The following is a 23,946-nucleotide window of genomic DNA, read 5'->3' on the forward strand; positions in this document are numbered from 1 at the left end:
AAATTGCACAGTAAATATATGTGCTTTTCTTTGTGTTTTTTGAAATACTACCCCACTCTTGAATTTCACAGGTTGTAAATCTTTCTTCTCTTTGTTTGTTCCTCAGATCTGCAGTTGTGATGATACATTCCAGGAGCTTCTGAAGAGTTTCAGACATAAAGTACGTAAAGTACGTCTGCTGTAAAATAAAGGAGACAAACCAACCGAAAGATATGAAAGTGCTTATATCAGACTGATCAGACTGATCCTCTCCATTTGTGCAACAAACATCATCACACGTTTGACTCAAAATACTGGGAAACAGAATGCCAGCCAAGACACCCATGTACTTAAAGACGTCCACACCAAAGCGAGGAAAGAAGCAGAAAATACGGGACGTTCTTTCAGGAGACATAATAAGCCCGCCGCTGGGTGATGTGCGTCACAGTGCCCATGTCGGGCCTGAGGGAGAAGGGGACATGTTTGGCGATGTGGGATTCTTGCAAGGCAAACTCAATATGCTTCCAGCCCTCAATCAAATGCCCGGCTCTCGTTCTCACAGCATTGACAAAAGAATGGATGAGATCTTCGATGTGAACAGCAAGAGCCACACTTACCATCGCAGTCATAATTCTCATCACAATTCTCTCCTCAAAACCACCATCTCCATGCCGGTATTAATCGCGCCTGTGCAACCACCTCCTAAACCCCCCCGTCTGCATTTAGACGAGCAGCCGTCCCCTGTTCATCAGCAGCAGATTCACCATCACAGTCCAACGCAGAAGCGCTCCATGTCTGTATGTGAGGAAGGGATTGGGAAGCACAGGGATCCCTGCCGTGACCTCACTCTCTCCACCTCGATCCCAGTCCTGCCGCACCTGGTGCCTTCCACAGGCTCTTTATCAGAGGCTTCCTCGGATGACTCCATGTCGGAAGGCTGCGGTCCACTGGACCCAAAACGAGGCTTGAGTCTGGACTCTGATGCAGGACTCAGTAATGAGGACCTGTGGAGCGAACACTGTGAATCTCCAGCTATCTCACCCAGCATGTCACGCTTGGAGTCACTAATGGGTTTGGACCTGGACCTGGGACCGTCCATTTTAGAGGATGTTCTTAGGATCATGGACCGTTATAAGAGTGTGGAAGAAAGACATGAGATATAAGGGGACTCTTTCAGAAACTGTAATATAGGCGTCAGCTCACCTAATCTTTATTTCAAAGCACTGAAAGAATTGGGATGAAAGAGCTGGTTGTGCCACAGATGCTGTAGAATTATGACACATTTTTATCCACATATAATTATAACAAACTGGCAATAATCTTTACATCTTCAACTCTGAAAAAGACAGTCAATCGATCTATTCATTTCCATAAGGTGATCCGGTCATAAAATAATGCGTTAATGGATAACATTACAAGAGAAGTGTTTTGCTGGGTTTTGGTCATTCTAGCTTAACTGGATATGTTAAATATTTAAGCACTAACAATTTGTTCATTTTTATATTTGCTATTACTTATTAAGCTATGATTTGCAGGGAAAGAATTGGGATTTTGGCTATGTAGTAAATTTCTTTCCAGAAAGTATCAACTTTAGTCAATGTAGGTGAATATTATCAATGGCTGGATTTCAAAGGAGAACAGGAATGTGGATTTGTAATCTCGTTCTCTACTGCCAATAATGTTCTGAGGCACTTTCATAATATACTCATAAAGGCATGCATGCAAACAACATCCTTGCTATTATATCTCATGAAACTCCAAACAAACATGAAAATCCAGAAGCATGTTGTGGAAAGAGTGAAATTTCTGAGGGTTAGTAATTTATTGGTAAGTAGCTGCAAAGACTGGAGAGAAAATCTCTGCTCAGGGGAGAAGAAAAACAGAGTTGTTTTCTTTGTTGTTCAAATTGCACAGTAAATATATGTGCTTTTCTTTGTGTTTTTTGAAATACTACCCCACTCTTGAATTTCACAGGTTGTAAATCTTTCTTCTCCTTGTTTGTTCCTCAGGTCTGTTGTTGTGATGATACATTCCAGGAGCTTCTGAAGAGTTTCAGACATAAAGTACGTCACTTACAGCTGCTGTAAAATAAAGGAGACAAACCAACCGAAAGATATGAAAGTGCTTATATCAGACTGAGGACTAGTTTCCTCTCCATTTGTGCAACAAACATCATCACACGTTTGACTCAAAATACTGGGAAACAGAATGCCAGCCAAGACACCCATGTACTTAAAGACGTCCACACCAAAGCGAGGAAAGAAGCAGAAAATACGGGACGTTCTTTCAGGAGACATAATAAGCCCGCCGCTGGGTGATGTGCGTCACAGTGCCCATGTTGGGCCTGAAGGAGAAGGGGACATGTTTGGCGATGTGGGATTCTTGCAAGGCAAACTCGACATGCTTCCAGCTCTCAATCAAGCACCCAGCTCTCGTTCTCACAGCATTGACAGAAGAATGGATGAGATCTTGGATGTGAACAGCAAGAGCCACACTTACCATCGCAGTCATAATTCTCATCACAATTCTCTCCTCAAAACCACCATCTCCATGCCGGTATTAATCGCGCCTGTGCAACCACCTCCTAAACCCCCCCGTCTGCATTTAGACGAGCAGCCGTCCCCTGTTCATCAGCAGCAGATTCACCATCACAGTCCAACGCAGAAGCGCTCCATGTCTGTATGTGAGGAAGGGATTGGGAAGCACAGGGATCCCTGCCGTGACCTCACTCTCTCCACCTCGATCCCAGTCCTGCCGCACCTGGTGCCTTCCACAGGCTCTTTATCAGAGGCTTCCTCGGATGACTCCATGTCGGAAGGCTGCGGTCCACTGGACCCAAAACGAGGCTTGAGTCTGGACTCTGATGCAGGACTCAGTAATGAGGACCTGTGGAGCGAACACTGTGAATCTCCAGCTATCTCACCCAGCATGTCACGCTTGGAGTCACTAATGGGTTTGGACCTGGACCTGGGACCGTCCATTTTAGAGGATGTTCTTAGGATCATGGACCGTTATAAGAGTGTGGAAGAAAGACATGAGATATAAGGGGACTCTTTCAGAAACTGTAATATAGGCGTCAGCTCACCTAATCTTTATTTCAAAGCACTGAAAGAATTGGGATGAAAGAGCTGGTTGTGCCACAGATGCTGTAGAATTATGACACATTTTTATCCACATATAATTATAACAAACTGGCAATAATCTTTACATCTTCAACTCTGAAAAAGACAGTCAATCGATCTATTCATTTCCATAAGGTGATCCGGTCATAAAATAATGCGTTAATGGATAACATTACAAGAGAAGTGTTTTGCTGGGTTTTGGTCATTCTAGCTTAACTGGATATGTTAAATATTTAAGCACTAACAATTTGTTCATTTTTATATTTGCTATTACTTATTAAGCTATGATTTGCAGGGAAAGAATTGGGATTTTGGCTATGTAGTAAATTTCTTTCCAGAAAGTATCAACTTTAGTCAATGTAGGTGAATATTATCAATTAATGACCCCAAATGGGTCTTCCCTTCCATAGGAGTAAACATGTTATGCAGATATGTAAAACATGAGATCTAAGAGATAATTATTTGCCCTGCCTATGAGTACAAAGGAAATCACTTTGTAAAGGTTTATCTTTGTTGGGGTATAATATTACAGTATATTTTATTGCATTGTAATATATGAAATAAAATGTTCATGTAAATAAAACATTATATAAGTACATGCCTCTGCTGTTTTAATAACAAAATATTCTGTTTCTTTCTTTCTTTTTCTTTCTTTCTTTCTTTCTTTCTTTCTTTCACTCTCTCTTTCTTTCTTCTTTCTTGTATTATTTAAAATGTAATGTTTATTATATACTCTATAATAAAAATAATGATTATTTAATAAAAAAATTACATTTATTTACATATATTAAATTTGGTAAAACTATTATTTTCTAAATGATTCCTAAATGATGTTATTTCCTAAAATTATTATTATTTATTATTTTAAATAATTTTATATTGAAATTAAAGTCATATAAAATATAAATTTTATATTTACATTTTATATTTAAATGAAAGACTTCACAAAAAAAGGTATTTTTTTCGATTATTCAGGTCTAACCCCGATGGTTCTAAATGTACTTCCGCTAAAAAGTTGAATTGACATGCGTATCATCCAATAAGATGTCAGACTGGGGAGGGTTTTCAAGTGGAACAACCAATCATAGAAGCAAAATACCTTACGCATTTTAGTTGCGACAGATTGTCGTGCTACTAAAAACGCCTGTGTAACTCGATAGAAGTCTGTTGTGTAATACACATGACAGTAAAATATACAGCTATATGAATGTTTGAAATGATAGAAAACTGACTACGAGAAACACACCAGTGCTGTAAAGTATAAGTACCAGCAAACATGAAGTGAGTAAAACCATAGATATGTAACGTTGTACGAGTAAAACGGTCAAATTTCAGTATGTGCATTGCTAGACTAGTAGCATTGCTGCAAATGTGCAGACTGGTAATTCTCCTAACCGTTGTTTAGTTAACAGAAGTTTTCTGCTCTGATTCCTCTTTCATCCATTTAGGCTGAATATCGACGGATTATTAGTCTGCTTTCCGTATGACTACATTTATCCTGAACAATACTCGTACATGCTTGAGCTGAAGAGGACGCTGGATGCAAAGGTATGTTAGAATCAATTTATTAAGCTAATATTGTCATATATGTAATATGTACCCAACATTATGGGTAGTTGACATGACATTTCACGCCAGGACAAAACTATCATGCAATGTAATGTACTAAACTAATGTGCTATATGGTTTAAACTGCATTTTATTTTAATTTATATAGAATTATTATTTATTCTTGAATATTGAATGGATTATGTAAGTGTAAGTATCTTATATGAGAATTATTATTTTTTCTTTTGAGAAGCCAAAGGAAAATTTCCACCGTGGTAGATAATAAGTTCAATCAATCATGCATGCCGTTTTTATAGTCGTATATTCATTTAGAGACAACATGGGATATTTGTACTTTTACTTTTGTCTCACAACAGGGGCATTTAAATTACCTAGTGAAAGTTAAAAGTAATTTAAAACCCCAAAGAAATGGATTCTATCTATCTATCTATCTATCTATCTGTCTGTTTCCCACATTTATTATATGTGCAAAGGGTCATGGAGTTCTCGAGATGCCCTCAGGAACAGGAAAAACAATTTCTCTTCTTTCCCTCATCGTTGCTTACCAGAAGGTGAGGGATTTCTGAATGACTGTGTTATATAATTTGAAGCTTCACTATAATGACAGTCTGATAACTGCATGTAATTTGATTTATATTTTCATGTCTTGCAGGCTTACCCTTTAGAAGTCACAAAGCTTATCTACTGTTCTCGCACTGTGCCTGAGATAGAGAAGGTATTCAACATTATATACATTTTTATAACCCAATGCATAATTCATGACTTATTTTTAAATTGCTTTTCAATTACGCTTTTCATCAGTTAAGTATCTGTCTTTTCTGTAACCTCTCTGTTGTCCTCTCAGGTTGTGGAGGAACTAAAGAAACTAATGGATTATTATACAAAGCAAACAGAAGCGAAAAATGACTTCCTTGCACTGGCACTTTCTTCACGGAAAAATCTGTGCATTCATCCTGAGGTAGAAGCTGCTCAATGAGCAGATTTGTGTGTGATTTCAGTAATATTTTTGTGTTGTGAACTCATTAAGTGGAAGTGAATGTGTATGGGATGAAATTAAACTCTTAATTATTTGTTAATAGTCTACACTAGTATTTTCTGAGTCTGAATCGGCTGCAAAGAAGCATGCCGGCTGTCTGTGTGTCATCCATGCCTAAATCTGCTGTTAGAAATAGTTAAAAATGTTTAACTGAAATACAATTAATTATAATTTGTGCAAATATTCAGGGTTTCAGTTTATCCACAGATCTTACGAAAATATAAATCAGCTCAAATGAATGAAACGCTGATGTAAAATAGCTCTGCTCTGGGTTTCCCTGAAAGTGTTTGTCATACATTTGTTTGGCAAACAGTAAATTTATTGTGTTTTAGTTTGATCAAATATTAGCCAAGATACTAACTGAAATCACTATCTACAGAGTTATATGTAGAGTTATTATATTTTGAAGGGGCAGAGGAGAATAACCAAACCAAAAAAACAAACAAAAAAAAAAACGACGCAAACCATTCATAAAAGCGCACATGCCGCTGGGGCTATAGTGCCATCTAGTGGTCGCTGATTTTCTTAGGCTCAGCTGCATGTGGATCGCGAGCTGTTTGTGTGTGGAATGAAAGGGCAGAACGAAAGTCTCAAAATTCAAATGAATCAAATAGAATCGACTCAGAAGTGATGCCAATGAATGTACGCGTGCCACTCGATCCACAAATGCACATCTTCCTTTAATGCAAAAGAAATCATCTGTATTCACAAACATGTTTCTATTTGTACAAACCGCTGCACATTCATGCTAATTCTGAATTTCACAGACACAAGTTGACAGACATTTGGTTGTGGTTAATAAGATACATTTGCAACATTTATCAAGTTCATGGATAATTGTGCATGCATTCGTTAGTCAGTTTGAGTCTAATTTCATCCCGTAAATGTGTGATTACAGGTGAGCTCCCTACGGTTTGGAAAAGAAGTAGATGGAAAGTGTCACAGTCTGACAGCATCTTATATTCGAGCTCAGCATCACTGTAATCCAAGTCAACCTGTCTGCCAGTTCTATGAGGTATGAAGCTTTTCTCAAGCATATGCTGTAGCATTTTTAGCATTTTTTTTCTTCACAATCCCGGCACAATATGTGTAATTTAGTCATAAGTCACTTTGTTTTAGGCCTGATGTCCTGTATGCTAGGAATTACAGTATATTTTATTGTATTCAAGTATATGAAATAATCACGTCCATTTAAGATTTAAAACAAATGTTTTTTTTATATTTGTTGTAAAATAATAAACATTTTATTTAAAATATTCTATTTTTTTCAAATTGTAATTTGCGTTGCATAGTCTTTGATCACAATATTAAAAATATATTTTAAAAATATTTAATTCAAATATAAATGTAAATCAAATATTTAACTAACATTAAAATAATAATTTCCCTGTATGCAGGAATTTGATGCAGTAGGCAGACAGGTGCTCATTCCCCCTGGTATATATAACTTGAATGATCTGAAGGATTTTGGGCGTAGAAAAGGCTGGTGTCCGTACTTCTTGGCACGTTCTTCAGTGAGTACTTTGCTAGATTTAGTATGGTGGATGTTTGCTGTGCATGCAATTCATTGTTGTTGATTTCATGTTTTTTCTTTCAGATTCTTCATGCAAACATTGTAGTGTACAGCTACAATTACTTACTAGATCCAAAAATTGCAGACCTTGTCTCGAAAGAGCTTGCAAAGAAATCTGTAGTTGTGTTTGACGAGGCTCACAACATCGGTGAGTAGAAAAATCACAGTGCTTGTCATGGTCACCCATATCGTGTTGACAGATCATGGTTATTTAAGCTGATATTGTTTCTTCTAGATAATGTGTGTATTGATTCCATGAGCGTCAACATTACCAGGAGGACACTGGATCGCTGCCAGACTAATGTGGAAACCCTGCAAAACACCATTAGCAGGTGTGACAAAATACTGGTAGAGTGAATTCATTAGTATTTTATTTATTACTACATGATTAATGCCTTTAATTTCCTGTTTTCTGTTTGTGTTCTTTTAAAGAATTAAAGAAACAGATGCTGCCAAACTCCAAGAAGAATACAGGAGATTAGTTGAGGGTCTTACAGAAGCAAATGTTGCCAGAGAAACTGACATGTATCTGTCCAACCCAGTTCTGCCAGATGAAATTCTCCAAGGTCAGTTTTATTATCTACAACAACCCCTAAAGTATTTGGACTTGCGTCACACAAAAGTGTCTATCTTTGCATTAAATACAAGATATCAATCCAAGTACCATCTGCAAACACACGTCATATTTCTCAAAAGTAACTTAACTGAGACTGATATTGGTGATGGTTTACAACCAGCTGGTCCCAAGGTAATTTATAGCTGATGTATGAAGTCATCCTCCCTGTTTGACAACCAGAAAATCTCCAGATACTTTTATTCTTGATTGAACAATAATAATACAATGTCTGTTCTATGATATGAAATCAAACAGATTTAATTTGTAAGAATTTTGCTTTAAATTTCTTTAAATCCCATTTGTTTCAATATTTTGGTTCATGAAGTGTGGCTTAAGTATCCAAATATAGTTGACATATGTGACTCTCACTACAGAGGCTGTACCTGGCAGCATCCGCACTGCAGAGCACTTTGTGGGCTTTATGAAGCGCTTTCTCGAGTACCTGAAGGCACGTTTGCGGATCCATCATGTGGTGCAGGAGAGCACTCCTCAATTCCTCAAAGACATCTATGAGAAGGTCTGCATTGACCGCAAACCCCTGAGGCGAGTAAAAGAAACAGTCCGTTTCTTCTGTCGTCACATACTGGAAGTACTGATGGTCATTAATAAGTAATAAAGAAACATATTCACCCCAGCCTAAATGTATATTTAATCCACTACCAGATTTTGTGCCGAGAGGCTGCGCTCACTGCTGAGGACGCTGGAGATTGCAGACATTGCTGACTTCTCAGCCATTACCCTGATCTCACACTTTGCCACACTTGTCAGCACCTACAACAAAGGTAACAAAGCCTCGTCCTGCCCTCCTCCCACCATAAAGCTGTGGTCACATTAAATATTTTTCTGCAAATTTGCGCAAGAGAAATCCAGTAATTCCAAAGGAAATCCATGTGATTGGGAATTTTGCGTGAGGGCAAACGATTTCCCTACGCAAATTTTGCAGTGGGTTCAAGTTGGTCACAAGGATTTGTCACAATGACCAACAGAAAGCTGCTTGATTTGGACATCTTATCTTTTTTTTTTTGGGCCATGAAATTTTTCAGAAATTTCGCTAATGTGACCACACTGAAACACTACTAATATCTCAAACTCTTCTTAATCTAATAATGATTTCCTGCAAAAGTGAGTTCTTATGTGTAATCATTCTCTTTTAGGCTTCACCATCATCATTGAGCCCTTTGAAGATAGAACACCGACAATAGCAAATCCTGTTCTTCACTTCAGGTACATTAATTCTGCTTTAATACAATTTGTCACGTTTTCTATGAAATGTCTTTGTCACTAACTTTGGATTCTTTCTATGCAGTTGCATGGACCCCTCTATCGCCATAAAGCCAGTGTTTGGGCGCTTTCAATCAGTCATTATCACATCAGGGGTAAGCTGCGCTCCTCAATCCATATGCCCCATCTTTCCATGAATATTAGATTACACACCCTGCTCACTAATCTCTTCATTATAATCCCACTGTAACACTCATGCCATCTGTGTAAGACACACTCCACTTTCACCTTAAATGTGCAAGCCACATTTAAAAATGGGTTTGCTTTAGCTTGTTAATTGGTTTAAAATGGGGAACCTTTCATTCAACATCAGTAGCCTACACATCTAGTGTTATTGCGAAACATATTCAACAAATATTACTTAAATCTTCTGCAGTTATTTGTTTTAGAAACTTAGCAAATATTTGATTTAAGATCATTATCGATTCTCTCTGAATAGACACTCTCTCCGCTGGACATCTACCCACGCATCCTTGATTTCCGCCCAGTCACTGTGGCATCTTTCACCATGACACTGGCACGAACCTGCCTGTGCCCTCTTGTGAGTTATGACTGGCAATGCCATCCAACTGTGTGTCGTTTACCATTTGACGAAAGCAATTATGCCAATATTTGCATATTTAATTGAGAGTTTTGAATGAAGATATGCTGGACTGGTGTCTTTTAAAGACACATTAAATCAGTGGTTTTCAGTCTTTTTGACTCAGAGGGCCCCTGATGTCCGACACGATATTGGAAGCCCCCCATATAGGCACATTTTTTTTTTAATATTTCTGCTGACAAAGCTGCTTGTTCTTTTTCATTAACAGAAACTGAGAGTATTGATATATTCGATTTATTAAATTCATTTTGTGATTCTTGAAAGTTTTAAGAACTGTATTTCCTTCAATAAAAACAATATTATTTTTCCAACTTTCAGATTGTTGGCCGAGGGAATGATCAGGTAGCGATGACCTCCAAGTTTGAGACCAGAGAAGACTTTGGTAAGTTGTTTTGTGATTTTGTTTGTATTACTGACTTTATTTTGCGAGTGCAGTTAAAAGGTAACTGTTTTATTTAAAATACATCCCATAGCTGTGATCCGGAACTATGGAAACCTGCTGCTGGAAATGTCTGCCATTGTTCCTGATGGAATCGTTGCATTCTTCACAAGCTACATTTACATGGAGAATATTGTGGCCTCATGGTACGAACAGGTATGAAGAGACAACTTGATTCTTTCTCAGATCATTGAAAGTGCTGTTTAGATAAGCATAACTAATTCTCTTGCTGGATTTGTAGGGGATCCTAGAGAACATCCAAAGAAACAAGCTCATTTTCATAGAAACCCAGGATGCAGCTGAGACCAGCATGGCCCTGATGCTAAACAAAAACAAAATATCTGCTAATGGGGTCAGAAATATAATCTTGTTTTCCCTTTAAATTAAATGTATCTTTCTGACCTTTTTGGCAGATAATTTTTCTTGTTTTAATCAAACTTAATTTTGATGAATTTCTTTGTCTCCTTTCATTTATTCCTTTAATTTTTCTTTGCTTGGTCTTAATCGGTCTTAAAAAAATGTACCTGCAGAAACCCCGTTTTAATCATCAAATTCTTTAAAAGAATTAAGTGTAAACGTTTGTTCATCAGTTTTTCTTTTCAACCACCAGTTCATCATTATGGTCGTGCCGTTATCGTGTTTGGAGTGCCATATGTTTATACCCAGAGCCGAATCCTCAAGGTTTGTAGAGCTGTTTCTCCCAGATTCTAATTTTGAAGATTTCGAATTCATTTTGTAATTAATAAAAATACCCTGACCTGTTTTTTTTTCTTTAAATCAGGCACGTCTGGAATACCTCAGAGACCAATTTCAAATCCGGGAAAATGACTTTCTGACGTTTGATGCGATGCGCCATGCGGCTCAGTGTGTGGGCAGAGCCATTCGAGGCAAAACAGACTACGGCCTGATGATCTTTGCAGATAAGGTAAGTAAACTAGTGAGAAGGTAGAATGATTTTTTTTTTTTTTCTTAGTTGTTTAATTGATGCGTTTCCCTCAGCGTTATGCACGAGCGGATAAGCGAGGAAAGCTGCCCCGCTGGATCCAGGAACACCTTACAGATGGAAGCCTAAATCTGACCATTGATGAGACTGTGCAGTTAGGCAAGCACTTTCTACGACAGATGGCCCAGCCCTTCAGACAGGTAAGGTCAACGCACACATTAACCTTCCTCAGCCTGTTCAGTGATCTAAACCTCTCATGCTTACTGTGTTCATTCAATCAGTTTAGAGTTAAATTCTTTCTAAATTTAAACCAGTTGAAATCATATGCACATAAAAAGAGAGAGCACAATGACACGTTTGCAGGGATGAGGTTGTTAGGTGCATGTTCTCAGTGATGTTGAATTAAGAGTCTTTGTGGCATGTTTGTGTGGCAGGAGGATCAGTTGGGTCTGTCTCTGCTGACCCTGGAACAACTGCAGTCTGAGGACATGCTTCAGAAAATTGCTCAGATCGCTCAAGCCTGAGGACTCAAAGCGAACAAAAGGAACAAAGTCTGGCAGATATGTATATATGTGCATATGTGTTTTTTTAATGATTCTTTAATATGGTGTTTTCTACAACAATCCCAGAAGCATTAAACCACTTAAGCTCGGGGCGTTTTTTGGTATTTTCGCCTAAATTTAACATACTCAAATTCAAATGTTTACCCTGCACTGAGACCAGCATGGCCCTGGAGAAGTATCAAGAGGTCAATAGACATTGGGTTTTTAATGCTCCCTAATCCTATTTTCTTTAATCGTGTTGTGTAATGTTGACTTTATTTTAGGTGCCCTGTATTAAAGTAATCACTTTCGTTATCTTTCACTTTCAGGCCTGTGAGAACGGCAGAGGAGCAATTCTGCTTTCAGTGGCAAGAGGGAAAGTGTCAGAGGGCATTGACTTTGGTGGATACTAGTCCCTTTAACAGTTTTGAACAGTTTCTTTATACAGGTTTTCTACAGGTCTTAAAAAGTATTAATTCGCCCTTCCATAAATTAAGGCCTTAGAAAGGTCTTAAATCGGTGCAGAAAGTGTTACATTCATAAAGTCATGCCATTAAATGTTGCATGCACTGCCAAAAATGAATATCTTCCTCAGTATTTTTGTCTTTTTTCCAGTACAAATATCTAAACATTCTTAAATCAAGATAAATTTGCTAGATACAAAATTAAGCCTAATATTCAAGTTTCAAGTTTCAAGTCTGCTTTATTGTCAATTCTTCCACATGTACAGCACATACACACAGAGAATTGAAAAGAAGAGATCCTAATCTAAAAGATAATATAGAGTATATAGATATTTGTGGCTGTTTGCGGCTGACTGAAGCAGTGCTACGAGTTTAAATGTAAATTCGCTCAGAGGTGACCAAATTTTACATCGCGGTTCTATCGAAGATAATTCGATCTGTGATTGTCACACAATGAAATAATCTACATCGTCAAATTCCTGAGAATGAGAGCTTTCTTGTGATATATGACTTGACTTTTTTGTGAAAAATATATAAAATACACATTCTTCGTAAAAATTATTCGCAATGGTTAGGCGGAAATTCGTGTGTGGGACGAATACATTTCAAAGCTTAATTTTACTGCTTTATGAATATAAAAACCAAAAGGAATGGTATTATTTGTAAAGAAGACACTCCCAAGCTTTCAAATGAACCCATATATGGGCTGATACCATATAAGGAAGGCTATGTAAATGAAGCATAAACATTTTTAACGTCATTTTGGAGAGTTTAACTGGTTTTAATAAATACTGTTCTTTAGCCAGTGTCGTTCTTTACTGTTTGAAGAGAAACATGCTGTCTCAAAAGCAGCTGTAGAGAGCACACAAGCACACTAAATTAAAGGGGAAACAACTGAAGGACACCAGGAGTTGGATACCAGCTATTGATTGGTCCGTATCAGCTGTCAAGCACCTAATTATCTGAAAACACTTTTCACACATTTTGATTTTAACAGAGGTAGAACAATTTTATTTGGTTCATCAGCAACATTCAGTATATAAATATATTCCCTAAGCTCATGGAATATGTAACATGATTCAACAATATATAGCATGTACAGCGGTTTAGATTATGTAACTTCTCACTGATGCCTAACCGCTCAGTAACTACATCCACCAGCTAGATTCAAGTTACATACTGTGTATTAGTACCCTGAAATTCTGCTAATATTAAATCCTGCCTATTGTTAAAAAGAACTTAAACTAAAGCAATAGCACAGCATGTGTAAATATAAAGTACAACATGCGCTTGAAATTGAAAAATCAGAAGTCCCTTATTTTATAGGCACAAGTCGTACCACAGTTGGTTGATATTAACTCAGAACCATACAAATTAGCATGTACAACAGCATATCTTACATTCATCTTGGAATGTAACATCATGGATTACAATTCGTTATGAATTTGAGTTAAGTACATTTAGAAGCAATGAAGATTTAAGTGCAAATTGTTATAATTATAATTAAATATAATTCTTTTGCATGGTGGTGTGAGGACATGGAAGCTGTCACATATTGCTACAATATTCTAAGTAAACTGTTGAGGTGCAGTAACATTAGCATAATTTTGGAGAAATTTAACAGGTCAATAATGCAGCGATGAATTATGCTCACAAAATAGAGACTTTCACAACACAAGCTTCCTGTTGGTCAACGTGGCGACCAACCTGAACACGAGTGAAACCTGAGTGGGGAGCTTTTTCTTGTCCTCACACGAAACTCCTGAATGCATGGATTCCTATTGTAATGACCGCATTTTGTCTGCAAAAATCTGCTGAGCAAAATAAATGTGACCGCACTTTTAGTGAAAAAAACTGCACCCTGCTGAAGGCTGTAATATTGGATAGCCTGATTATCAAATATGGCCCTATCTTTAAAATGTAATAAATGATACATTTCTGACATTTTACATTGCTACTGGCTTTTAAAATGAGTAGATTGAACTGATTTTTACACAGTGTAAAAAATATTTTTGTAAAGCCAAAGTATGCTTTCCTTTTCCAGCACTTTAACAGACTGCTTTGAAGTGTGAGTCTCAGGGAGGCCTGCATTCATCATCACATACTAGTCCTCATATTATTGTCAAATATGAACTTTGCAGTCATTACAGACCAGTCAGATGTGAGGTTGACATCTCTGCATTGCCCCAGAGTCCTGATGTCATATGGCTTGTCTGAAAGTTAGCCGTCTCACCGCTTAGAGACGTGCGGCGGGCTAAACTCTGCGTGCTGGAACTCAGACCTCGTGTGTCTGTCAGCCTCTTGGGCTTCTGAAAAGACAAAATAGACTTTTATTATTTGTTAATCAATCTCTAACTAATTCCTGCTTACTGTAAAATTATTCACCACCCTTCAAAAGTGTAGGTTCACTAAGATTTTTTTTTAAAGAAAATATTTTTATTCAGCAAGGATACATTAAATTGATTAATAGAAAGTTCAAAAGAACCGCCTTTATTTGAAATACAAATCTTTTGTAACATTATAAATGTTTCCACAAAAATATTAAGCAGCACAACTGTTTTCAACATTGATAATAATAAGAAATGTGTTGTGAGCACCAAATCATCATATTAGATTGATTTCTGAAGGATCATGTGACTAAAGACTGGAGTAATGCTGCTGAAAATTCAGCTTTGCCATCAGAGATTACATTTTAAAATATATTCAAATAGGAAACATTTTAAATTATTGCACAATATCAAATTTGACTATTTTTACTGTATCAAAATAAATGATCAAATGTAGCCTTGGTGAATATTAGATACTTGAGCAAATTTGAAAGCAAAGACCCAACACTTACCATAGCAGCCTCTTGACTTTCTTTGAGACCCACATTAAGCACATTTAGAGAATTGGCTCTCTTCATCCTGTTTAAAAATAAACGAGTAGTTAAAAATACTGCTCTCTTCTACATAAAAAGTGACGAGAGCTGAACAATAAGCACAATATCATTACCCAGCAGCTCGAGGAGCTGTTTCCTGTGTTCCAACTCCTTTCAGTTTCCGAACAAGTTTTTCGCTGCTTCGTCTTATGGATTCCCGGAGCTTGGTAAACGACCCACTGCGCTTCAGACTTCCCAGACCATCCTACAGTGCACACACAGAAGAAAAAGTACATGAAAAAGCTCCTCCAGCTCATAAAACATACATATTTGGATCAGAAACAGACCTGTATTGAGCTTCCCTCCTCTGTATGTATCCAAACTGGCTGTCCATCCCCTTTATAGATGTGAAAATATTAATTTACTGTTGGACAGGTATGTTTAGTAGGTCAAACTACTGTATATAGAAAATTCACTTCACCCTCCACTGAGCCAAACTCCTTCTCATGAGCACGAGTCAGAATCTCTTTATAAAGAGCCTCAGCTTGCCTGTACTTGCCCTGCTTGAGGTAACAGGAGGCCTGAAGAGCACATGAATGGTATATTATATAGCATGCATAATATACTACTACTATCATTATTAAAACACTAGCACTTGACAAGAAACTCATTTCCTATCCTGACCAGGTTATTCTTGGTCTTGGCCACGTTGGCATCGTCTGGACCCAGCTGGCTCTGGTAAATGTGTAATGCACGTTCATAGTACTGCTCCACCTCCTGGTATTTGCCCTGGTTCTGGCATAGGAGGGCTAAGTTATTCAGCTGCTTGGCTACATCAGGGTGATCTGTCCCAAGCACCTGTCAATAGACAAAGATAGGCTAGGCAAGATATTTAGACTAGGCCAGTGGTTCTCAACCTTTTTGACTCCAAGGCCACAACAATATTTAAAGGCTTCATGACTTTTCCAGTTGTTCTTGATTTACTGGATAAGGATAAAGTCATTATAAAATCATTATTACAAGATGATGATTTGCTACTCAAGAAACATTTCTTATTATTATCAATGTTGAAAACAGTTGTGCTACTTAGTATTTTTGTGCAAACCAGGATATTTTTTCAGGATTCTTTGATAAATAGTTATTTGAATCCGTTTTTTATTTTTTTACAAATGTAATGTAAAAGCCTTATGTCACTTTTGATCACTTTAATGCATCCTTGCTAAATAAATTATTTTCTTTCAAAAATACATCTTACTGACCCCAAACTTTTAAACGCTAGTGTACAGGTAATCTGATTTTACAGCTGTTCTAGAAAGGACACGCGGGACTACAATTCACTCTTTTGTGGCAGTACCTTTTCTCTGATCTCCAGAGCTCTTTTACACAGCGGCTCTGCCTCTTTATACTTCCCCCTTTTTCCATACAACACAGCCAGATTATTCAGAGTAGCTGCCACCTACAAAGAGAAACATAAACTCAAGGAAAGGGACCTAATGTATATAGATTGCATATGTGACATTATTGACTTTCCAAAGAAAAATAAATAAATAAAAACAAACTATTAACAGTAACATATTACATCTTCAAACAGTACATACTGCTGGATGGTCCATGCCTAGTGTCTTCTCACGGATGGCCAATGCATCATTAAGAAGATTGGCAGCTTCCTTGTATTTGTTCTGATCCCTGTAGAGCATAATATTCATGTTATTTATTAAGATTAGAATACAGATTAATAATTATATTTACATTTAAGGCTAAATGAATGTGTGATGTTCTACAGAAGTGACCTGTACACTAAAGCCAGAATATTGAGCATGGTAGCAACATCCGGGTGGCTGTGGCCCGAGGATTTCTCCAGGTCCTCCAGAGCTTGCTTGCAGAGCGGCACGGCCACCTCATAGCGGCCCTGAGAGGCGTACTGGATCACCAGGTTGTGGAGAGTTCGGAGTCGGGCAGGAATCTCATATCCTCCCTGCTGGGCAGCAGCGGCGGCACTACTGTGCGGCTGAGACACTGCAAATACAAGAGTTGCGATGAGACACATGCACACATGATTAAAGATTGAGCTGCACTGATCATGAGTTCAAACCAATCTTGTGACATTTCTCAATTTCCTGACCTCTACTCTTCTCTCAATAAAAACATATCGAAATAATCTTTAAGAAGTTCAAATTCTAGTTGTGGTTATAGTAAATCCTAACTGTGGTTGAAACCTAACACTGCCCTAAACCTTGCGTCAACTAAACCTTGCTTGCTCTAACGGCTGACATGGTAAACAAATGTGTAAAGGAACAGCTGTGATCTGTGAGGATTGCCGTACTGTGTGATTGCTCCTCTTCTTCACTAGGAAAGAGATCATCAAGGGACTCCTTCCCTGAATTAGAATCTTTATCCTCCTGTAAGAAACAAACAGCATGAACATGTCATGAGTGTACGATTTAATATTCTGAATAGACTTTAGACCAGTGGCTCCCAATCAATGGTTCAGGGCCCACAGCACACTTCCAAGAGGGCAGGTTGACTTACTTAAATTAGTAAATTATTATTAATATATTAAAATCGCATCATTCTGAACTAAATTAAAATGCTAAGAAACAGAAGAAAATCAAAATGTAAATGCAATCATTTTTCTTTTTTCTTATTTGTTTTTATTGAAGAACACAGTTCTTGAAATCACAAAATGAATCATGTTTAATTTAATACATCAATACTCCTAGATTTTGTTAATAAAAAAAGTAAAAAAAAGCAGCTTTGTCATAATTACAATAGAAATACGGAAATATCTTTGTTTATATGGGGGTCAATTACTTTTGGTACTTTTATGTCCCAAGTGTTGATTTTTCAGATCTCTACCTTTTCTTTTTGTTATATGAAGGTCAGACTGACTTTATGTCATGCCACGCATTTATTTTTCCTCCTTATTAAATGCCATTTTGTATGGCATTGTTTTACCCTTGTGCCAAGCACAGACATTAGATAAAACATGAAAATCCATCATGAAAATATTAATTACATTACATCTAAAGCTATGATAATCCAAACAGAAAATAAAATAAACATAACTACACAAATAAATATAATTGATATAGATTTTACACAAATTGCAATTGTCCCACTGCTGCGCCGTCATTTCCACAACACAATTCTACCCCTATAAAGTTCATTAAAAAAAAAAAAAAGTGTACTTATTTAGCAGAAATAAACGTAGCGAAAAATATGCCTGAGATGAAATATGACCAGATAATAAAATAAATGACAGAAAATAAAGAAAAATCAAGGTTAATGTCACTTGTGAGCAGAATATTGTTATTGTGAATAATTTCCAATCAAGATGTAATTTTGTCAAGTATTATTTAATTGTTTGACATTTTCTTATTAAAAACAAACAAACAAAACCCCATATCTACAAAGCTAGTCTAGAACAAATGTTTAGCTTAAGAACCTAAATGTATTATCCAGATTAATGTTTTCAAGATGAACCTTTACCATAGGCGGCTCTTCGTGGTCGTACTTGCGGATGCTGCTCATGAACTGCAGGTGTCTGTTCTGCTCCTCTAAAGTAACCACTTCCTGTTCCCGCTCCTGTAGCTGCTGCTGGGCCCGGGCCAGCTCGTCCCTCAGCCACTGGTTCTCCTGGCACAACCTCCGCACCTGAGCACGCAACTTCTGCTTCTCTGCCTCCAAGGAGCCCAGGTGTGCGGACAGTGCCATCATCACCTGGATGAGCGGGAAATAGACAGCTAGGGTGAGTGGAAATGCTCTTAATGGGACAGAAAGTGAATGAAGATGACTGCGCCGCTCACTTGCGCCTCTCCTAGGCCCAGTTCAATCCTCTCCAGAGACTCTAAAATGATGTTGGTCTTCTCCTGCTCCAGGCTGCCGCTCTCGCTGGATGTTTGGCTCTGGAGCGTTTCCTGCATGCTGTCCAGCAGCGTGCGGTTCTCTCCACGCAGAGCCTCCAGCCCTGCGATCACCTGCTGGGTGCTGCATAAGATTTCCTCTCCCGACAACATGTCTGACACTCAGTCCCTAAAGAGGAAAATATGCATTTAGTATTAATTAACATGCATTCAATGTGCAAACTGAGCATGACCCCAAGGCCTTTTTCACACAGCATGCAGGAGTACATTATAACTTTCACATTAACACTATTTCTGCTGCGTAACTCTAGGTCTTATCAGAAAGTAACATGATTTCTGGGTTACTATACTGAGTATATTGTTGACGATGCAAATGATTATTCAAAGTGGGAAATTTACATATAGTTCAAACTTTGTTATATGAGGAAACTTTTTTTTTTTTTTTTGATCATGCACACAATAAATTGAGCAAAAATAAAGGCATTTAAAATGTTACAAACTTTCAAATAAATGCTGCTCTTTTAAACGTTTGATTCAAATTATCATGAAACAATTCATCACGGTTTCCACAAAAAATATTAAGCAGCACATCTGTTTTCAATATTGATAATAAATGTTTCTTGAGCAACAAATCAGCATATTAGAATGATTTCTGAAGGATCATGTGACACTGAAGACTGGAGTAATGGCTTCTGAAAATTCAGCTTTGCCATCACAGGAATAAATTACATTTAAAATATATTAAAATCGAAAACGGTTATTTTAAATTGTCATAATATTTCACAATATTACTCTTTTTCTGTTTTCTGATCAAATAAATGCAACCTTGTTGAGCATAAGAGAATTAAGTTACTAGTTCAGCTACTGTATAAACTGCTTACTTTACTGAATCTAAAGTGGTTTGTGTGCTTGTCACTGTTTGATTTTCAGACAAACAGATATCAGACTTTTTTCAAACAATCTGTGTAAATGGGTGTTTATGTTGCTTCTGTCACAAAAGGTTAAACAAAAACTTCTACAGCATGTTTCCATACTTGCCCATCTATATTTTATAGTTTTTACTATATTATAAATACTATGTGCAGCATAAAAAGCCTCAGCATTCAAATTATATTTGCAGAGCACCTTCTGCTACACTTTGGCTACATAAACTTACACAGACATTATTATATTGGAAAATGTATATAGACAAACACAAACAACTACAAAAACAAACAGAAAAGGGTCACAGGTAAAAGTATATCACACACAGTATAGAATATCAGAAACTGACCTCAATTCACACTAAAAGCAAGATCTCATTTGGCTGTTATTTTCTGCCAAGACATTATTCATTAATTTGACGAAAACCTTAAAACACAGTGCAGCGAAGTGCAACATTCAAAATACAGGGAAAACACCTGTAAAAAAAAAAAAAAATGAATACAGACAATTCCTTCGTATTAATAGTACATTTGTCACCTATTTTATGGATTTTTTTTTACAGTGTAGTTTTAAGGGAATAAGAGCAGAGACCCCTTTTAGCCTTAAGAGAGAAAAGTGAAGTGAAGCTTCTCTGCCACCCCAACAGATGAAAACAAGCAGAAGGGTTGCTACGTAAGAATCAGTTTACAGGTAGAAACAGATATCTCTCTGGGGAGGTACAGGACTGAGCTATTGTTTACGCCAGACTGATGAGGTCATCAACACAGGATAGATGCATTTAAGCTTAATTAATTGAGAAAATAACAAAACAATGATAAATGCATTAGATACCAGTTTGGCATGCTTAAAGGGTGGAGTGGACTAACGGTTAACTTGCATGTTTTTTTACGTGTTTCAAATTATATTTCTCCATTTTGGCTGTTGCTGTTGGAAAAGCTTTTCAGTTCTGATCTATTTAAAATTACACCGAATACCCTGGCTTAGAGACTCCAGTTCAACACTTTATATTCCTATATTCCAAGTTGTCTAATTCTAAATTTCAGCGAACAACAACATAAACGTAATTCTGTTTGTTACAAAAGCTATTGTATGGCTTCAGAAGACTTGGAATACAGAACAGCAGGAGTCACATTTTGTCATTTTGAAGCTTGACAGCTGTCAATCATTGTTTACTGTCAGTATATTGAAAAGAATGGCTAAAATGTCACCTAAAATCCACAAACTTCATAGAAGAAATAAAGTCATACAAATCTGGAGGTTTGGGTTGACATGAGGGTGAGTAAATAATGACAATAATGTCACCTATTTGACCTGTCAGTTGAATACTAAAGTGTCGAGTCTGATGAGGCTCAGTCCAGACACGTGTTGTGTAAACAACGAATTTATATATTTGCAGATAAATATAAGAGACAAATTTATACAATTACAGAGCTATATATAATATTAGGTATCACGGAAATAAAACAGTTTAAAACAGGTTTGAATAAAATATTAATTTTGACAATTAAGCTGTCCAACCTTGAATGAATATCTGTTTATAATAAACAAAAACACTCTATAAGACGGGTAGACCCCTTAAAAACTTATTTTTATAGATGATAATTGCAGTCCACTTAACAAACATGACTTTCACCAGATTAGCAGTTGTAACGAAGGCTAATTCAGGATAAACAAACACTGTCAACCAAACGAGAGTGTGAGTTAATAGTCCTTTAAACCGCACTGTAGAGCTGTTTATTCTCCTAGGTCATATAAAGAGACTGTTGGCCAGTGAGTGTCAACAGCTGATATTTATTTACCTGCAGTAGCCTCGGTCGCGGACATTCATTCACCTGTTGTGTCGTCGCAGACAGGCTGACTTAACAGCGCTTACCTGATCCGTCAGTTCACACCATTTATTGCGACTGCGCCGTGTGGAGCTCGACCTCAGGCCACCTACCTGCCACTGCTCTGAACTGCGCCCAACCGAGCGCCATCGCATCAACAAACACATGATGACTAGTTACAAATCTACTTGAATCACATATGCAATTAAAATGTAGCTCGTTCTTAATCATTTAAATTGTCTCAAATGTGTAAAAAAGACTCTAAACGATTTGGCAAAATGTAATTTTACCGTCAAATACTGTCAAAGTCAGTGCTTTGTAAGTAAAATCTCTGAATTACCGTATAATCTTCACTTTAATGTTTGTTAAACGAGTTTAAATATAGGCAATATGTATGGCCTACGTATTAAAAACGATATAAAATATGCTATACTGTAAATATGATAAGGAAAATAAAGGAAGTTATCATGCATACCGGTGGCTGCATGGTTAATCTGTAAACATTCATTCATGTATGAAGTAAAAAAAAAAAAAAAAAAAGCTAGTTATACTAAAAATGAATCAACATTATGCTGGGTTAATTAAACAACCCAATTTGATGGGTAAAATGAACCCAGCATGTGTTCTGTCCTATTTACGCAGCCCTTGGGTTAAAACTAACTCAAATTGGGTTGTTTTTAACCCAGTGTTTTTTAGAGTGTAGTGTAAATTAGCATGTTTCATTTTATGTTATTTAGTGGATTATTTCAGTGCCACGTGTGTGGTTTTCTGGCCATGTTTTATGGGCATCATGGAATTAACATGAACTCTTCATGTGCCTTTCTATTTTTCCACCTGTATTATCATCATGGATGAGTATATTTTATAGTAAAAATCAGATTGTAGTTACAGTATATTGAAATTGTATCAATAACAGACATATACAGTTATAATTTGTAAAATGTACAGGCACCAATATGCCATCCCATAATAGCCTACTGAAAACATTGACACAGTATTTTTTAACCATACATTTATTTTATTTTTCATAATTTTTTTTACAGTGCATATACTAATTGAGTGAGTCAGTGTATGTAAATATTTCAGTAATGATTCCAAAGCCTCACATTTCAAGTAACGTTTAATTAGAACAACTGCCTGCTTCATTAATGACAGCATTAGTGAGGCAGCCCACTAGTATTGTGAAAATAAAGAACAAAAAATAAGAGTTGCCTACTTAGCATTTCTGGACATTATAGGTACATATGTAATGATGATAAGCCATCTAGGTAGAGTTGCTTCTTTTATCAATGCTTAGCAACAAAAACATTACACATTACTTGCTGCAAATGCAAAGTAAATGCAAATCTGTTTGTTACATCAGACAGTAACAAATCAATAGATGGACTCTGTATTGGACATGTACAGGGAGGAGTCTCTCTGTGACGCCACATTGGCATATATAAAGCTGCTTAGGGTGAGTTGGAGTAAGAGGGAGGGGGTGTTGTCTGGGTTTGTAAAATAAGCAGCATTAGCTTTGGACCCATCAGACAGGCTTAATTTAACGATAAGAACCATGCAGAGGATGCATCTGGGAATCGTCTTTGGTTTAACATATACAGACAAAATCAGAGCGTGCAGAACTGAGAGTGAGGAAAGGGAGGGTTCTGTTGCAAAATGCAACTGAAAAAGGAAGAAAGGTGACACTGGCACACTTTGCTGCATGGAAAGAGTAAAACCAGTGTATGATTTAGGAAGAAAAATGAGTCCAGGGATATAAAGTGGAAGGAGCGTGAAAGTAATGGAGCAACTGTGGGCAGATATGTGAGACTGGAGTGATTAATGGTTCAGCTGCTAGAGGAGCCAGGGGCAGATCTACTCCCAATAAGGGCAGCTTGGCTGGGCCAGTGCAGGGCAATGTTCTCAAACAGTGAGAGAGCTAATCTATATTTCTAAATGTGAAGAAACCAAAGTCAATAGAACCACTAAAACCCCCTTTTTATCTCTCTCGCTCTCTGTTGTCTCTGCTCAACCACACGTAACAGTTTATGTGGTATTTGTATGTCAGGACACTCCTGTCTGAAGTTGTCAGTAAGATGCAAACTCAAGATATCTATCAAATTCAGCGAGCTGTTAATTGCAATGCCTTTACAGTTATAACTCTCCAACAAAATTATTGAACAATTACATTTTTAAACTATTACCCCCAAATATGTGGTTATAGACTTGCAAATTAGCAGTAGGGATGTACTGTTATTAAACATTCATATAATTTGAACAGATAACTCCACTAATTGTGATAATATCACTTAGTTTCACTTTGCCTTAT

At 37.1% G+C, this 23,946-nt stretch overlaps 4 protein-coding genes across 5 annotated transcripts; 3 read left to right on the forward strand and 1 right to left on the reverse strand.

Annotated features, from left to right (window-relative positions):
* The first annotated feature begins 247 nt into the window (after positions 1-247).
* Positions 248-3,672, forward strand: LOC107690442 (cdc42 effector protein 2-like). The gene is made up of 2 exons (XM_016488787.1): positions 248-1,582; positions 3,465-3,672. The coding sequence occupies exon 1, from the start codon at positions 306-308 to the stop codon at positions 1,140-1,142; it is 837 nt and encodes a 278-aa protein (XP_016344273.1). The 5' UTR covers positions 248-305; the 3' UTR covers positions 1,143-1,582; positions 3,465-3,672.
* On the forward strand, positions 1,990-3,469 carry LOC107690441 (cdc42 effector protein 2-like). The gene has a single exon (XM_016488785.1). The coding sequence runs from the start codon at positions 2,188-2,190 to the stop codon at positions 3,022-3,024; it is 837 nt and encodes a 278-aa protein (XP_016344271.1). The 5' UTR covers positions 1,990-2,187; the 3' UTR covers positions 3,025-3,469.
* Positions 3,673-4,226: 554 nt separating the features above from the next.
* Positions 4,227-11,848, forward strand: LOC107690444 (TFIIH basal transcription factor complex helicase XPD subunit-like). Its single transcript, XM_016488789.1, has 22 exons — positions 4,227-4,382; positions 4,550-4,649; positions 5,144-5,221; positions 5,323-5,385; positions 5,515-5,628; positions 6,605-6,721; positions 7,104-7,220; positions 7,304-7,427; positions 7,515-7,611; positions 7,712-7,845; positions 8,270-8,438; positions 8,559-8,677; positions 9,050-9,119; positions 9,202-9,271; positions 9,616-9,717; positions 10,096-10,159; positions 10,251-10,372; positions 10,458-10,585; positions 10,780-10,897; positions 10,998-11,141; positions 11,216-11,359; positions 11,594-11,848. The coding sequence occupies exons 1-22, from the start codon at positions 4,378-4,380 to the stop codon at positions 11,681-11,683; spliced, it is 2,289 nt and encodes a 762-aa protein (XP_016344275.1). The 5' UTR covers positions 4,227-4,377; the 3' UTR covers positions 11,684-11,848.
* Positions 11,849-14,014: 2,166 nt separating this feature from the next.
* Positions 14,015-21,761, reverse strand: LOC107690445 (kinesin light chain 1-like). Of its 2 annotated transcripts, none has more exons than XM_016488790.1 (13): positions 21,612-21,761; positions 18,832-19,057; positions 18,515-18,745; positions 17,349-17,424; positions 16,816-17,041; positions 16,624-16,711; positions 16,380-16,481; positions 15,710-15,883; positions 15,507-15,606; positions 15,373-15,422; positions 15,160-15,290; positions 15,005-15,071; positions 14,015-14,474 (listed from the first exon to the last, which is right to left on the reverse strand). In XM_016488790.1, the coding sequence occupies exons 2-13, from the start codon at positions 19,039-19,041 to the stop codon at positions 14,310-14,312; spliced, it is 1,620 nt and encodes a 539-aa protein (XP_016344276.1). In that variant the 5' UTR covers positions 19,042-19,057; positions 21,612-21,761; the 3' UTR covers positions 14,015-14,309. The 2 variants fall into 2 exon arrangements, with proteins under 2 accessions (XP_016344276.1, XP_016344277.1); XM_016488791.1 differs by lacking the exon at positions 21,612-21,761 and adding an exon at positions 20,162-20,216.
* Between the last annotated feature and the right edge of the window lie 2,185 nt (positions 21,762-23,946).

This window comes from Sinocyclocheilus anshuiensis, unplaced genomic scaffold (genome assembly GCF_001515605.1).
Source record: "Sinocyclocheilus anshuiensis isolate Anshui unplaced genomic scaffold, SAMN03320099.WGS_v1.1 scaffold1455, whole genome shotgun sequence".
Lineage (NCBI taxonomy): Eukaryota > Metazoa > Chordata > Actinopteri > Cypriniformes > Cyprinidae > Sinocyclocheilus > Sinocyclocheilus anshuiensis.

Excerpts from the sequence above, each read along its gene's own strand:
- LOC107690442 (XM_016488787.1), top strand. The coding sequence starts at position 306 with ATGCCAGCCAAGACACCCATGTACTTAAAGACGTCCACACCAAAGCGA.
- LOC107690441 (XM_016488785.1), top strand. The coding sequence starts at position 2,188 with ATGCCAGCCAAGACACCCATGTACTTAAAGACGTCCACACCAAAGCGA.
- LOC107690444 (XM_016488789.1), top strand. Across the intron at positions 7,612-7,711 it reads CTGCAAAACACCATTAGCAG|AATTAAAGAAACAGATGCTG; the intron begins GTGTGACAAAAT and ends GTTCTTTTAAAG. Across the intron at positions 10,373-10,457 it reads TGGCCTCATGGTACGAACAG|GGGATCCTAGAGAACATCCA; the intron begins GTATGAAGAGAC and ends CTGGATTTGTAG.
- LOC107690445 (XM_016488790.1), bottom strand. The coding sequence starts at position 19,041 with ATGTTGTCGGGAGAGGAAATCTTATGCAGCACCCAGCAGGTGATCGCA. Across the intron at positions 15,291-15,372 it reads AGGAGGGAAGCTCAATACAG|GATGGTCTGGGAAGTCTGAA; the intron begins GTCTGTTTCTGA and ends TGTGCACTGTAG. Across the intron at positions 14,475-15,004 it reads AAAGTCAAGAGGCTGCTATG|AAGCCCAAGAGGCTGACAGA; the intron begins GTAAGTGTTGGG and ends TTGTCTTTTCAG.